We start from the raw sequence: 15,158 nt of genomic DNA on the forward strand, positions 1-15,158 counted from the left end.
CCAAGTTTTCCCTTTTCTCGCAAGGAAGCCTATTCAGCATAAGGGAAAATCCCTTTAAAAAAGGGATAACTTGGCAGCTATGTTGTTGGCCTCTGTCTGTCTCGAGAGACAATGGAGTGTGGGTGTGAAGTCTAACTGCTGCACCAGCAGCACTAAAATGACTCCCACTCCCCTAACACTCCATACATACCCAACTGACTAAAGGGGGGACTGCAAATAATGCAAATAATACAGTAAATAAGTAAAAGTCACAGAAAACTTCCACAGATTTATATAACTGCAGGGTTGGAAGGGACCCCAAGGGTCATCTAGTCCAATGCCCTGCATTGCAGGAATCACAGCTAAAGAATCCCTGACAGATGGTTCAATGTGACATGAAACTTGGCCTTCAGTCTGGTGGGAGTCAAAACTGAATAATGAATTAAAATGGGGGGGGGGGGGTTTGAGAACAATGGCATGGTGTATCACTCTCTAGGACCCAGCCTTTGTGTCAGCTTGCACTGCCCCACCCACCATATCAGAAGACTCTACTACCATAGCAAATCAGCTCTTGGACCCTGGAGTGATCAAACTGTGATAAGCCACACTTGCCTGTTGCTAGGAAACGGTGCATTGCCAATAGCAACTGTGGTGATATTTTAACCTTCATTTCGCTGTCTGTCTGTTTGAAGGCAGAGAAGTCCTGCTTTCTCTCTCGATGGGCTACTTTCTTTTTGGTCTTGTTATCAGCTGGAGATGGAGAAATAAAACAATAATTCAATCAGGGTCCAACATGACACTGGGTGACACTGTTTAGAAACAGGAATAAGCACACATACTGTACATTATGCCATTCTCATAAAATAAAAACTCTTGAGGTTATGTGCACAATCACTTCAAACTGCAATCAACAGCACAGGAAGAATCTCATGTACCTATGTGAAGGTCCATTCATCTACTTACAATATTTTGGGGTTATTTAGCTCCTAACACCTGAATAATTGCAAGCATTTAAGTTCAAGTTATAGAGTGAAGAAACTTATGACTCTATTTTTATGCTGTGCTCAGAACATAAAAATCAGCCAAAAGACTTCCTGTATCAGCACAAAGGGACACCCTGTGCCAGAAGTCATCAGTGCTGCTCTATAAGCAGCACTGTAATGTCCTTATACATTACACAATTACTCTACAATGGAAATATTTTGGGAAAGAGTTGATGTGAAAGAAACAACTCACAGATCTTGAAGATCATCAGGAGTGGATTTATTGCTCTCATACTTATAAATATTTAGTGCGAACAAGAAAACTGTATCAGGCTAGGTGAATTTAATAGATTTTATGAACCAAGTGGAGAAAGGTTGGCTCTGCTGCCTTGTGCAAGCTATTAGATTAACTGTGAAACTAGTAGAAGTGTCTACAGCAGCAGTTAAATGCCTAGCCAAGACTGAGATATTTACAACAATATAGGAATGCTTAGTAGCCAAGTATTGTAAAAGTCCTACGATTTTATTTTTTAAAAGCGTTGTTGGCATCCATTGATAGACAATGGGGTGCACCTCGGGGAGGTGAAGCCAAAATTGCTGCATTAGCAGACCGAAGTGACCTCCCTGGGGCACAAGCTTAGACAGTGTGTATGGAGGTCCTGGGCTGCCCATACGACAAGATCTCCTCCCCTTTCGGCCTCACTGATGTGATACAAAGGAAAGAAAAGCAATGTGTTTGGCAACAGGATTTGCCAGAAGGAGGCATACAAGGCACCATCCAACCATCTTAGGGACTCCACTCTGGATTTGTGTAGGGTTTACTCCTTAGCATTTCTTCTCCCAAAGATATCCTGCAAGGCAGTGGAGGTTTAGGATCAGAGTTTTCCTTCTCCTAGGTGGGCTACCTTCCCAGGTTGGTGAGCCCCATCTGCCCCTCACTACAGCATGTGCAGAAAATGCATTCTTGACCATTGGACCTACTATTGGTCTTGTCTCCTCAATCCACCAGAGCCTGTCTTCATACACAGGGATGTCCCTAACTTATTAAGGGTTTGAGACCCATGGCTACCCTCACCTGGTAGAAGTCGAAGCCTTTACATGGTGCTGCTGTCACATGCTGACAGCTTTCAGGAGCCACAGATGAGAACTGAGTGCAGGATGAGGACCAAAGATGGACAAACTATCCCAGAAGGAGCATGACATGTTCCCCACCAGAACTACCTCTCCCCTAACACCCCATAGGAAATGAAGAATGAACCAAATAGGAAATGAAGAAAGTTGTAACGGGCAAATGTTTTAAAATCGAAATAGTTACAGAATAATTGCTTTCTCTTTATGGTAAAATCAAACCTAGCATATTTTCAAGTGGAAACCCATGATAATTCACAGAAGGGCTTCCATGTTTTCCTGCATCCTACACACACAGGAATTATGTATCATACAGATAGTGAATTTCCATTTATGCTTTTTACACTTCCCTTGTAAAGAGTTCCACTGAATGATTGGAACTCAGATATAGCAAATGAGCAATTCCTCTCCTTATACCCTCATTTCTTCCTTCCTTTTTAAAGTTACAGTGGGGTGAGGGACAAGAGATCATGCCAACAAGAATGAACCTGCTTCCCACCCACCCCTTTTCTTCCAAGGGGAATGGGAAAAAGATGGAAGAGGTGTGATGGATCTCTTGTCTTATTTCAACATTCTTTATTAAGGGAAATGTCTGTAAAAATAGCACAAAATTATATATGCTAAAAAGATAACACCCAATGTGATTATATTTAAAAAGACTACAATATCTAGCCACAGTATACACACAGTGCATGCAAATTAAAACAGTCAGTTTAAACAATACTTAACATCCAATACAATAAAATACACACAAAAATATAAAGAAAAAAACATAAAAATATCACAATCATAGGAAAACTTACTAAATGCTGTTTGGTACTTTTCTACCACTGCTTACCTAAACAGATTAAAAAGTAATCTACCCAACAGGGTATATATCTGGTTATCCCCTAAACCAGCTGTCTCTTACTAAATTAAATTTTAAGAGACCAAATTACAATGCCACCGTTTTAAAGCAAGTTTTAGGTTTTATTACAAGCAGATGCGCATGCACTTAAAAAGTGATAAAGCAAAAGGGGAGATGCTATGTGCTTTTCCCAAGTAATGGTTTTCATGTGATAATGATGTTTTGAGTACTAATGGTTTTAATTATTTATAATTGTGTACATAGTTTCTTATGGTGAGTTTTAATGCTGTCTAGAGTATAGGGATGGAGGATAAGTTCAACTAGTCAGCATTTTCAGCAAAGTGACACAATTTACTTCTCCAGGAGTAATACACAGATTGCAGCATAATTATTATTTAAATTTTGTATGTCTCTGACTCTGGCAAAGCGGTTTTTGGCTCAGGAAACACATCAAAATGCATTAGAAACAAAAAATGTGTATTTTAGGATAAAAATAAATTTAGAAATGTAGATTCACATTTAAATAAATAATAATAATGCAGATTCATGTAGAAATGGGCCGGAATAGACTTATGAAAAAACATATGCGAAATTGACACAGATCAGATATCCATTAATGTTTCCACCCCAATTTGAGGGTTTACACTGCATACATTGGCTTTGTGTATATTAGAGTTAAATGCTGTAGTATTCGTTTAAATCGTTTTTTAAAAATTAGCACTGAGTTTTTTCTTTTTATAGTGTGTAATTCTGTATTATTTTTACAAGCACTTTCCTTCATTTACTTGAAGTGTGATAGGAACTATATATTGGGCAACTGCCCTATTTTGCTGCTGTATTTTTCTAATGTTGTTACTTATTCTCTCTATTTGTGTTTCTGAATCTATCTCCTTCCTATGCTGCAGGTAAATTCTTCTTTCCCAAAATAATTGAAGGTTGTTTAAAAGAGAGATTGCTGTAGGGGTGTTTACACTCACTCCACTTTTGCCTCTAGTAATGAGACTTTGGAATTGTTTCAAATACCTGCAAAATTTGTTTCACCAGAGGTAACAATACAACAACACTTGTCTGTCTCTAGCCTATAGTATAGAAGTTTGGGAGAGATTGTTAAGATTGCTGATTGGAGCACTATTCACCCCAGAGAATGCCTGTCAGTAATAAAATGTTCTGATAGGCTAAGTTTAGAAAATGTTGGAAAAGACTGCCTGTCATGACAGAAGGGTTTGACAAGCACTTTTAATTGGAGTGAAATTCCAATCCTACTTCATAGACCTTAAGCAATTTATCTCAAAAAAAAAACAATATAGGGAACTTTATCTGAAGGAAGGCTCCAAACTATTTTGAGGGTGGAAATCATGGGGATTAATACTCACTGTACAGATCTGTTTCATCTAGAATCTCAGATTTGATGATCTCTTCAATTACATCTTCCAATGTAACAATGCCCAAGACTTCATAAAAAGGATCCCCTTCCCCTTCATTGTTCACCCGCTGCACTATTGCCAAGTGAGATTTACCTGCACAGAGTAGTAGACCAAGAAATTAGAAATTATAGCAGAATCACTAGCCAGCCGCTGTCAAAATGACATGGATGGATCCTGCAATGAAACAGCAGATGGTTAAAGGAATACTGTCAATCTAAAAAACAATTATATCTGAAACTTCATAACGATTATTAGAATCAGCATAAAGTTGTTTACAGGTAGGACATGTATGTATTGGTCCAAAAATTACAACAGGTGATATTTATAAAAACTCAACCATTCTACAACAACCTTGTATTGGGTTAAGCCTCCAAGCTGTCAGCTGGGAAGAGCCCTAGCCAGGGATGAAATACTGGCCCCTGGACTAGCAGGTCTTGACACAGTGGCAATGGCCACCGGCCAGGCGCAGTCATAGTCACCAGGTCCAGAAATCATGGACTCCATGGCCAATGGGGGCCACCAGAATCACCTCAATTGTGAGTCTCTGACCCTTCTTCACCATTTGTTGAAACTCGCAAAATGGCTGGGAGGCATATAGTAGGCTAGCTGGTGAAATGGATTTTAAGACATCTGTTCTCCTGGGTAGCTGCACATGGCAGACACATGAGAAAGACCTGCAGCTGGCAAAGAGAACCACCACTGACTGTATGCCCCAAACTATCCAGCAGCATCTAAAACGCCCTCAGATTCTGCTGCCACTGTGCTTCATTTATGATTGTGCAACTCAACCAATCTGCCATGGTGTACTTCAGGCCTGCTAACTGTTCAGCTTTCAAAGAGAGGAGGTTGTATTCAGCACAATTGAAAAGGCTGTTGGCCTCAGTGACCAAGTCCCACCGGTTCATTTACATATGCTTTTGCCAATGTTTTGTCTGTGTGAACCAGCAAGTGCATGCCCCTGATCTCCAACATCAAGAGACTTAGACTGAGCTGAAGTGCTCAAAGTTCACCAAGCTCCAAGACGCTGATATTCCTCTGGGACTTTTCCACATTTCCTGAACCACTTGACAGCTGATGCGAGCCCCCACCCCATCCGTAAACAGAAGGGAATGAACAATAGTCAAACTCTCACACACACGCCCTAACACCATAGCCAACAAAGTTGAGAAACAGAGGATAAACCAATAAAAAGCTCATGAAAGGAGAGTAAAAGTGATGGTAATACATGGGGCAGCTGAGTACCCAAGAGGACCCTAACTGTCTTTGACCGCAGGCAGATTCAGACTACGGAGAAGGCAAAAAGATTTCTGGGCTCTTCCTGCCAAGTCCAGCAGGAGTCATCATCCTCATTTACAGCCAACAGGTAAATTTCCAATTTGCTTTGGGAAATTTTCTGATGGCCCCTGTGATCTGCATTAGCATGTTTATTTTACTTGTATTTAGTAAATAGAGGTAGAAATCTTGAAACTGCCAAGCTTGACTAATATTACATTTCCAACCGCAATCCATTCATTATCACTAATGAACTTATGAAATAGAAAATGTTTCATCTCACCTCACTGACTGTAAATTATTCCTAGTTTACTGATATTCCACATTAGCAAACACCAGATGTATTGTATTATACTGTTCATTTGCAAACAGATGAATTCAATCATATGCCATAGCTGCCAAGTTATCCCTTTTTTTAAGGGATTTTCCCTTATGCTGAATAGGCTTCCTCACGAGAAAAGGGAAAACTTGGCAGCTATGTCATATGCAGAATTAAAAGAAGTGCAATAACTTATTTTAACACAGGCAAGTGACAGCCAGTATACTGTCAACTACCATAATTGAACAAATAAGCTTAGATATACCACACTCAGACATTTTTTGTTAGACCTATTTTTTATATTTCAAATGAATCCATTGATTATACAAATGGTGGGAATTTTAATGCCACACTTTTACAAGGTGCTGCTGGAAGGATTTTTTTTATTTTGTTTCGACTACGTCAGACCAACATGGCTACCTACCTGTAACTTTTACAGGGGAGGGGGTCTATTACAACAAACATAGAATCATATAATTGCAGAGTTGGAAGGGACCACAAGGGTCATCCAGTCCAACCTTCTGCAAGGCAGGTATCTTTTGCCCAATGTGGGGCTCAAACCCATGACCCTGTGTCTCAGGCTATACTGATTGAGCTATCCTAGCTGTCAATGATCACTTGTAAACCAAAGTCAATCCAAAGCTTATTGCACTAAACTATAGTGTCAGAGAGTTCACTAAAACAGTTAAACTACCAATTAAAGTCTACCTAGTCTCACTTCAGATCATCAGATGCATCATTTCCTAGATATTAAAGGACTAAAAAACAAACAAACAAAACCTCTGCACATCATTGTGCAAACAATTGCAGGGCTGTAAGGCTGTAATCCTGCACATACCTAACCAAGGAGTAAGTCTCACTGAACTCAGTGGTACTTCTGAGAAAATACCCATAGTCTGGGAAGTAATCAAAAAAGTCTGATTGAGTTTTATTAAACTCATTTGTAGACAATAGGAAATTGGTGGAAGAAGCTGAGATTTACTAAACTCACAAGCATTCAAAGTATTCCATCCAAACTCACTCATGGTCAAAGAATGAAGCTATCTTGGAAAAAAATAGACCAGGGAGGGGACCCTAACAACTGACATGAACACTGCATCAGGTCAAACCAATTCAGCTTGGTAAGCTTCACATCTGCTTTCCCAGGGACCTAACATAATCAGTTAAAAACAAATTCTTTGTGAATGCTGTCTGTCGAAAGCTAAATACTTTTGCTATTCCCAGCTTGTGATCATTTAAAAGGAATTTTCCAAAGCAAGGTCTAATATTAGACTCAAAATGAAGTTTCCATTCCACTTACGCGATATTCTCACCAAAGTAACTACTACATAATCTGATTGTCTTGGAGCTACTCGTTTAGATGCAGATGGACATACTTCAAATACCAACTCCACAGCACCAGCAAGACTTATCTTGAAGAGACCTTGTTTTACAATGAAGATCATTATTAGAACAATGATTTGTATTTTTAATTATGCACATGCTAATAAACAGTTCCAAAGTATGGAGGATGGACAAATTACTTCCTTGCTCAATTATAATATTACCAATCTACATTTCAAATATTGGAAGTTCTAATCAAAGTGTTATGTGACTGTAGATGTAATCAGATGCCTGATTATATGCCACCAATGTCAGAAAATATTTTACCAACAGAAGACTATAAATGACAGATGTGGTGGTTTTGAATATCATCTACATTTTGGTTTTTACATGGCTAGATAATATATAATACGTAAAATAAGTACTGTATGTCAGACAAGCTCCATTAAGTTTAACCAGTCCAGTCATAAGGTGACTTTAGATCTACATAAGGTTTTCAATACAGGAGTACTTTCAAAGTAGCAAAATTGTCACATATGAACCAACCTTAGCCTGCTAGGTAGGCAAATAAATATACACAAGATATACATTGAAAACCAAGGGAAAGGGAGAAGCAAATGTACAAATGAGTGTTATATGGATAATTTGTTAGAATGCAAATGCCACAAAGAGTTTTCACAAATATTTCTTCAAGAAAAGATGTTCACGGAAACTGATGTTCAACACAAATCATGCAATCATAATGCAATTCATTACTGTCATGAATTGTGCTCATTAAAAAGAACCTCAACATTCAAAGTAAATGAAACTAATGTTACATAACACATCACTCATTTCATCAGAAGATCAACAGAACATGCAAATCCTTTATTATAAATAATACATCTACATTTGCCTTCAAATATAACATAACTGTAATTTGCATTCTAATAAATTATCCACACATTTTGAAGTTTGTCACATTGTTTTCTATTGACACTCTGCCTCTCTCTTCCTTTTAGTGTTGCACTTCTTTCCTTCTACCGTACTTTTTACATATACCAACATAGCTTTCCTGCAATAAGGGGGAAAGTAGTGTGGGTCCATAGATCATCACAATATTAAAGGAATCTTCACCAAGTCTTCTACATTAATCAATGATAATTATCATTTTGATGCTAGATAAAAAGCTGTTCACCACTGTTAATCACCAAGCAAGGACAGCTGCATATTATTGCCTTGCAAGGGCTTGGACTAGATGATCCTCACAACTCTACAATTCTATGAAGTCAGCTTCAAATCTTTGCAAGTTCTGAATACTTGTCAAACATAGGTTTGGCGGACTATAGATTCACTGGCTACCAAAATATCTGGATGTAGCCACGCAAAGTATGCCAGCAATCACCAGTATTTGATATATGTTCCACTAGACAAAGGCATCAATTTAACTCCTGCATTACATGCTACAAACAACAGTGAGACAAATGGAATTTGATGCTACTTTATTTGTAAGGCTTAATAACAGTGCGCTGAACAGTACAGTATGGCACAGAACAATGGAGATTGCTCCAGTGGATAAAGTTACCACTACAATGGATCTTTAGCAGTGTTTAAAACAGTAACTGCCAGCCACAGTAAAAGGGAATTGTCTCTTTCCCTACTGGTCTTTGGACTGAATTCAAAATATAGCCTGAATTTTCAAAAACCATAGCAGAGTAAATGATCAGTATCTGTTGTTGCACCCAGGATGTTTGAAACATCTGTAGAACTTTAGCACAAATTAAGAACTCTCTATCACACCACCCATAAACTTTAGCACCCATTTCTGGACAGCTGTCCTGTTTGCCAGGACATAGGCCTGATATTTGTTTCATCATTTCTTTTGAGTTCAGGCTGAATAGTCACTTTGGTGTTTCATGAACAACATCTTTGGCAGGCAGACTATGTATAATTTCTTTCCTCTGCCTTTCCTTCTCTTGCCATATTTCTTGAGTGATGGGTTGTGATCCTCAAGTCAGACACTTCGCTGGAAAAAAAGCACAGAGAAAGTTAAGTGACAAAGAACAGTATATATTGTCTCACATACTCCTAAAAAGTAATGAAAAACCAAAGATGTCAACATGACACCTTCTGCAACTCATACGCACACTTGTCCTCATGGTTGGAGATAGAAGAAGCAGGGCTTGGGGGGGGGGTGCATGTAAAGCACGAGGTGAAAGTGGAAGAACAGGCAAGGAGAGCCAAGTAAAAAAGAAACTCAGGAAATAAATGGTGAGAGTATATCAATGAGACACAAAAACAAGTAGGATAAATGTGGAATTATGGTCATTATGATTCCTCCCTCCCTTCCTCTCCTTTAATTATTTCACCCCAAAGCCATGTATTATATGTGGTCAAATGTCCCTTTCCAACTGAACTGCCAAAATGGTAGTTCATGACAAATATGGAAGGTAAAACAGCACAACATAGTATTGCTTACCAGGAGTTAAATAGCATGAGCAGTGCTGTCTCTTGTGCTGGCCTTCTCTGTCTTGTTGCCACCAGTAAAGAAGTGCAATGCTAGCTGTCCAGGTCTTGGGGTTCTGATCTCTCAGGAACATCAAAGAGGTAGGTTTTTTTTTGAAGAAATGGTCTCCATGCTTACACTAAAAAGATGCTCAGAAAAAGTATTTGTACTTGGCTTCAGAAGTTACAATGATGGCTGTGCCCAGTGGCTATGCAGTGGTACACAGTACTTTCAGTGCTCATGCTTATACACAAATCATAATCTGAGACCTTTCATTGTGTGCCTCCTCCACAAGAGGTCTGGAGGGTGGCAACACCCTCTTTAGTGAGGGAAGGGGAAGGAACTGACTATTGACAAGAGTAGGCAAAGAATTCAAAGTGTTCCGTGCCCTTGTCCTTCCAGCCAGACAATGGGAAAGGGCATGGTGACAAGTATCAGATATGAAGTAGGAGGAAAATGAAAAAAGCCAAGGTTTGTCGGTTGTTTGGGGGGCAACTTGTGGTTTATGTGTTGTGTGTTTGCAGAATACACTATGTAACCTTTGGTTTGGTATGATGTGCAAACCAAGCCACAGTCAAACACTGCTTCATATAAAGAAAGACTTACAGACTTCTGCTGTGTAACAAGTGATCAGAAAAATCAAAGTACAACCAGTCTGGCAAGATAGGTATAGTATAGGGTTGTATTTGAATTTGTATTAATGTATATTTCTGCCATCAAAGTTTTAACTGTAGCTTCTTTTCCCACATAGAGATTTCTCAGGAGACAGATGAGGTGATCAGGCACTCCCATTTCTTTAAGAACTTGCCATAGTTTGCTGTGGTCAACACAGTCAAAAGCTTTTGCGTAGTCAATGAAGCAGAAGTAGATGTTTTTCTGCAATTCTCTAGTTTTTTCCACAATCCAGCACATGTTTACAATTTGGTCTCTGGTTCCTCTGCCCCTTCGAAATCCAGCTTGCACTTCTGGGAGTTCTCGGTCCACATACTGCTTAAGCCTGCCTTGTAGAATTTTAAGCATAACCTTGCTAGCGTGTGAAAGGAGCGCAATTGTGCGGTAGCTGGAGCATTCTTTGGCACTGCCCTTCTTTGGGATGTAGACTGATCTTCTCCAATCCTCTGGCCACTGCTGAGTTTCCCAAACTTGCTGGCTATTACTACTGCTCTAATCTTCCCACATGGCCTTCAATTTCCAAGATAAATTAAATTGTTTGGTAAGTTCAGAAAAGATGCATTTTCCTCTGCTGGGAATTTACATGTTAGTACTTCCATATTTGTACAAGTTGTTCTTCACTTATCAGCCATCAATTTACCAAGTGACCAAGGTTAAAAATCAAGACCATCACCAGTAGAGGGAGCAGGAAGCTTTCTTTTGATTTTCTCAGTACAAAAAAAGTGCTGTAAGGTCTAAACCTGGCATCAGGAACTTGAATTAAATGTGAGTCAACAATTAGTCAGAATACTACATGTTCAAAACTTTAGCTACAATTAAAAGCAAATGAGATAAGGAAGTGTTTATCAAGGACTGAAAACAACCAAGCGCTGGATTCCAACTGTGTATCTGGTCAAGGGTAACCAAAATAAAGTTAATCAGAGGAGCACTAAACAGCAAATATAGTACTGTTTTCGGTAATGTAAGACTAACAAACTAAATGGAGAAAGAGAAAATAATCAGATGTATACGTATATATAAAAATTGTCATCTATGTCTCAAAACTACTCAGAATATTCATTTAATATGGTTACATTTTTCTACTCTTCATCTATGATGTAACATTTGGGACCTTTTAGTTTAGGAAAAAGGCAAATAAAGAGAGACATGACAAAGATGTATAAAATTCTGCATTATATAGAATTCATTTCCACAAAGTGTAGGGACAGTCACCAAATTGGATGGCTTTAAAAGCAGATTAGACAAATTCATGGGTGATGAAACTATATCAGGCTACTAGCCACTGGTTATGTTCTACCTCCACTGCTAGAGGTTTATGCCTCTGAATACCTACGGCTGTTGGTGGATTATTTTAGAAATAGAAATGGCAGCAGAAATTGCCATAATTGCTTGTTTGGAGGTCAGGAATAGAAATCACACAAGCAAATACAAGCAATATTCACTACATTATTATTATTAATCTGCAAGCTTGTAAATAATTATATGATTTTCTGCATTATCTTATAAATTTCTTATCCAGTGAGCTGTATTTATATTTATTCCATAATTGATTCCACAATTAATTACATCAGTTTAGGCCATAGCAGATAGGAAGATAGACAACATAAGTTATAGCAGAATCCGAACTGCAGCGGAATGAAAACAACACCAACTGCAATGAACACACAACCAAATACAACGTGCTGCTTTATTGCATCTGTATGAATACCAGGAGGTAGGAATCACAAATGGGGAGAGTGCTGTTGCTCTCAGGTCCTGCTTGCCAGCTTCTTATAAGCATTTGGTTGACCACAGTGACAACAGGATGATGGATTAGATGGGTCAAGGTTAAATGAGCCTTTGGCCTGATCCAGCAGGGCTCCTCTGACATTCATTATGTATTGTTTAATATTTGTCAGGCAAGTCAAGGCATACTGAAGGATTGGTGAAGCAACATCAGTTCCTTAATATGGGTCATACAAACAGGCCAAGTAATTCTGAGAAATAGGAAATATTTCTCAAGTTCACAGTGGGGATATGGTTTATTTAGAATAGAATAGAATAATTTATTGGCCAAGTATCAACCATACTTAAAATTTTTGCTTCGACTACATTGCAATGTAAAGAAAAAAGTACCTCATACAAACACTATTCCCCTCACAATACAATAGCACAGCGAAAAAAGCCCCATACCACCAACTGACCTCCCTTTCCCCCACAACTACAGATTCAATAATCTGATGGCACAAGGGGAAAAAACTATTCCTGTGCCTGGACGTTTTTGTAGATAGAGTCCTGTACCGACGTCCAGATGGGAGTAAATCAAACAGGTGATGACCAAGATGTGAAGGGTCTACAACAATTCTCTCTGCTCTCTTCCTGACTTGAGTGGCATAAAGTGTCTCTATTGGAAGCAAACTAACACCAATCACCCTCTCTGCGGTTCTTACTGCTCATTGGAGCCTCTTCTTATCCAGCTTAGAGGCTGTACCATACCAGACAGTAATGGAATTACAGAGAACAGTTTCAATAGTACCTCTATAAAATTGGACCAGTGATTCTTGGGGCAGATTAAATTTCCTTAGTTGTCACAAGAAATACAATTTCTGGTGTACCTTTTTAATAATAATATTGATGTTATCTGACCAATTCGATTTTTGAGAGATCATAGAGCCCAAGAACTTAAAGGACTCTACCACTACAACCATGTTACCAAGAGTGGAGATTGGCAGCAAGATGGGAGGATGCCTTCTAAAATCAATTCTCATTTCCACTGTCTTTTGGGCATTTAGCACCAAGTTATTCCTGCTGCACCACGAGACAAGATGATCTACTTCCCGCCTATACGCACTAAAAAAAGGATTCAGATTACACAGATAGCTATTTTACCTTACTGTCCAAGCAGAACAAAACACATATTTTCCACTCATATTTTCCCACCACTAGAGAATGTGACAAATGTTTCTAACTGTTTCTATAAAAGTAATTGCAAAGTACCCTTGGTCATTTACAGAAATATGAAAACAGAGAGAAAGAGAATGTGTTTCCAATTTGTAATTTATTTCTTGAGCTTAATTATGTGATTGTGAACTTAAATAAATTCTATTATGCCTTATTCAATTGATTTTTGAGGCAAAAGCACAAATCAAATAGCATCAATAATGTTTTTCTACTTTGTATCACACAATACTCAAATTATGAGGAAAGGCAGGAATCCCTAAATAAAATCCACAAGTCCTACACCTGCTCATTTTTAGCTAGATAATGCCCCCCCCCCGGTCTAAACACAGTAGCTAAGAAGGGCAGGGACAAAAGTGAAGATCTGAGGGCTACATCTCTGTAATTTGAGCCTGACATCACACCCTGTTAGCCAGAGCTTTCCAAACTTTTCATGTTCGTGACACATTTCTTTTTCACGACATGGTAATTCAGTTTTACTAGCAAACCAGAGGTTAAACTAACCCATTTGCAGCCCTGGGAGGAGTATTTGCATTACACACCTACACACTGCAGCAGACACACTAACGTGTTGCAACACAGAGTTTGGAAAGCTCCACTGTTAGCAATGCAATTTCCTCCTCCTATGGAATTCAGTGGATTTTAAAATTGAAGAGCAGAACTATTAAAATTTTACAGAAAACGAGTCCACATTACTATGTGACAAGCGTTTTCTACTATGTGGCTGCTGGTCATATTACTACAAATGCGGTCAACTTTTCTATCATGCGTTCAAAGGTATAATAAAGGCTGATAACATCACCATATGATATTCACCATATGAAGTAGTAAGGCTTTGCCATATTTCCCACCCTGTTAGATGGTTATCTGTGCTAGTAGCCCATAGCTGGTGATATCCTACATTATTCATGCTCAAAAGCCAACTCATTGGTTTCAATGGCGCAGGACTTTCAACTGTGAAGAACTCAGTATTCTAACTCCCTACAGCTTGAAATGTTCAGCAATGCCACTGAGAGAAGATTGAGAGTGTTCCATAAACAGGAAGGAGTGCTCAAATCTGTTCCAATTATCTCTTCCACTGTTTCCCGAGTGCTGGCAATGGTTTGAGAAGTATCATACAAACATTACAAAGGTCCTATCTAGTCCAGCATCCTATTCTCACAGTGGCCAACCAGAGGCTGATGGGAAGCACAGGCCAATGGAAGGAAGCCCTAACAAAAATTAAAAATTGTTCAGTGATGAATGGAAAATAGGCTTCTGCCATTGCTAGCAAGGCTGCTGTTGCAGAGGGATGGTATTCTCTTCCCAGGCTTTCTCTTCCCAGACACAAGGCTGAGGCACTATACTAGAAATAAATCCTGCCTTCCAAAAGCTAGGAGGGAAAGCACAGGGCAAAGCAAAATTCCTAAATTTGAAACAGACCACCAATTATTCAGTTTCTAACTCTCCTTTCTTGAATTAAGAGTCAACACATAATGATAGCATAATAAAAATAGGTAAGCAGGGTACTTAAATTATAGCTGGTCACATTGAACTATAACCAAGGAAAGATGATAGATATATGCTTGATAAACTGAGCAATCAATGTAGTTGAAATGCAAGTGTCCGATAAAGTTTAACACCATTTAAAGACAACATTTTACATTCAAGAATGGTTTGAATTTGATAGAAATAACTACCCACTGGGTTCCTACAAGCTGTTCATGAGAAAGTCTCCTGAACCCTGGGGACAATGCAAGCCACCCATTTTCCATCATTCCCAGAGTATTTAAAGACTTGCATTTTCCCA

At 38.8% G+C, this 15,158-nt stretch overlaps 1 protein-coding gene across 2 annotated transcripts in view; it reads right to left on the reverse strand.

The window, feature by feature from the left end:
• Positions 1–15,158, reverse strand: part of CNNM2 (cyclin and CBS domain divalent metal cation transport mediator 2) — a 115,177-nt gene that overhangs the window by 29,093 nt on the left and 70,926 nt on the right. For both annotated transcript variants that reach the window (XM_035132645.3, XM_088669630.1), the window contains exons 2-3: positions 4,311–4,454; positions 592–729 (exon numbers count right to left, since the gene is read on the reverse strand). In XM_035132645.3, coding sequence (XP_034988536.3) covers positions 592–729; positions 4,311–4,454 — 282 coding nt within the window. The remainder of the gene's footprint in view (positions 1–591; positions 730–4,310; positions 4,455–15,158) is intronic.

The sequence above is a fragment of the Zootoca vivipara genome, chromosome 5 (assembly GCF_965207765.1).
Source record: "Zootoca vivipara chromosome 5, rZooViv2.hap1.1, whole genome shotgun sequence".
Classification (NCBI taxonomy): domain Eukaryota; kingdom Metazoa; phylum Chordata; class Lepidosauria; order Squamata; family Lacertidae; genus Zootoca; species Zootoca vivipara.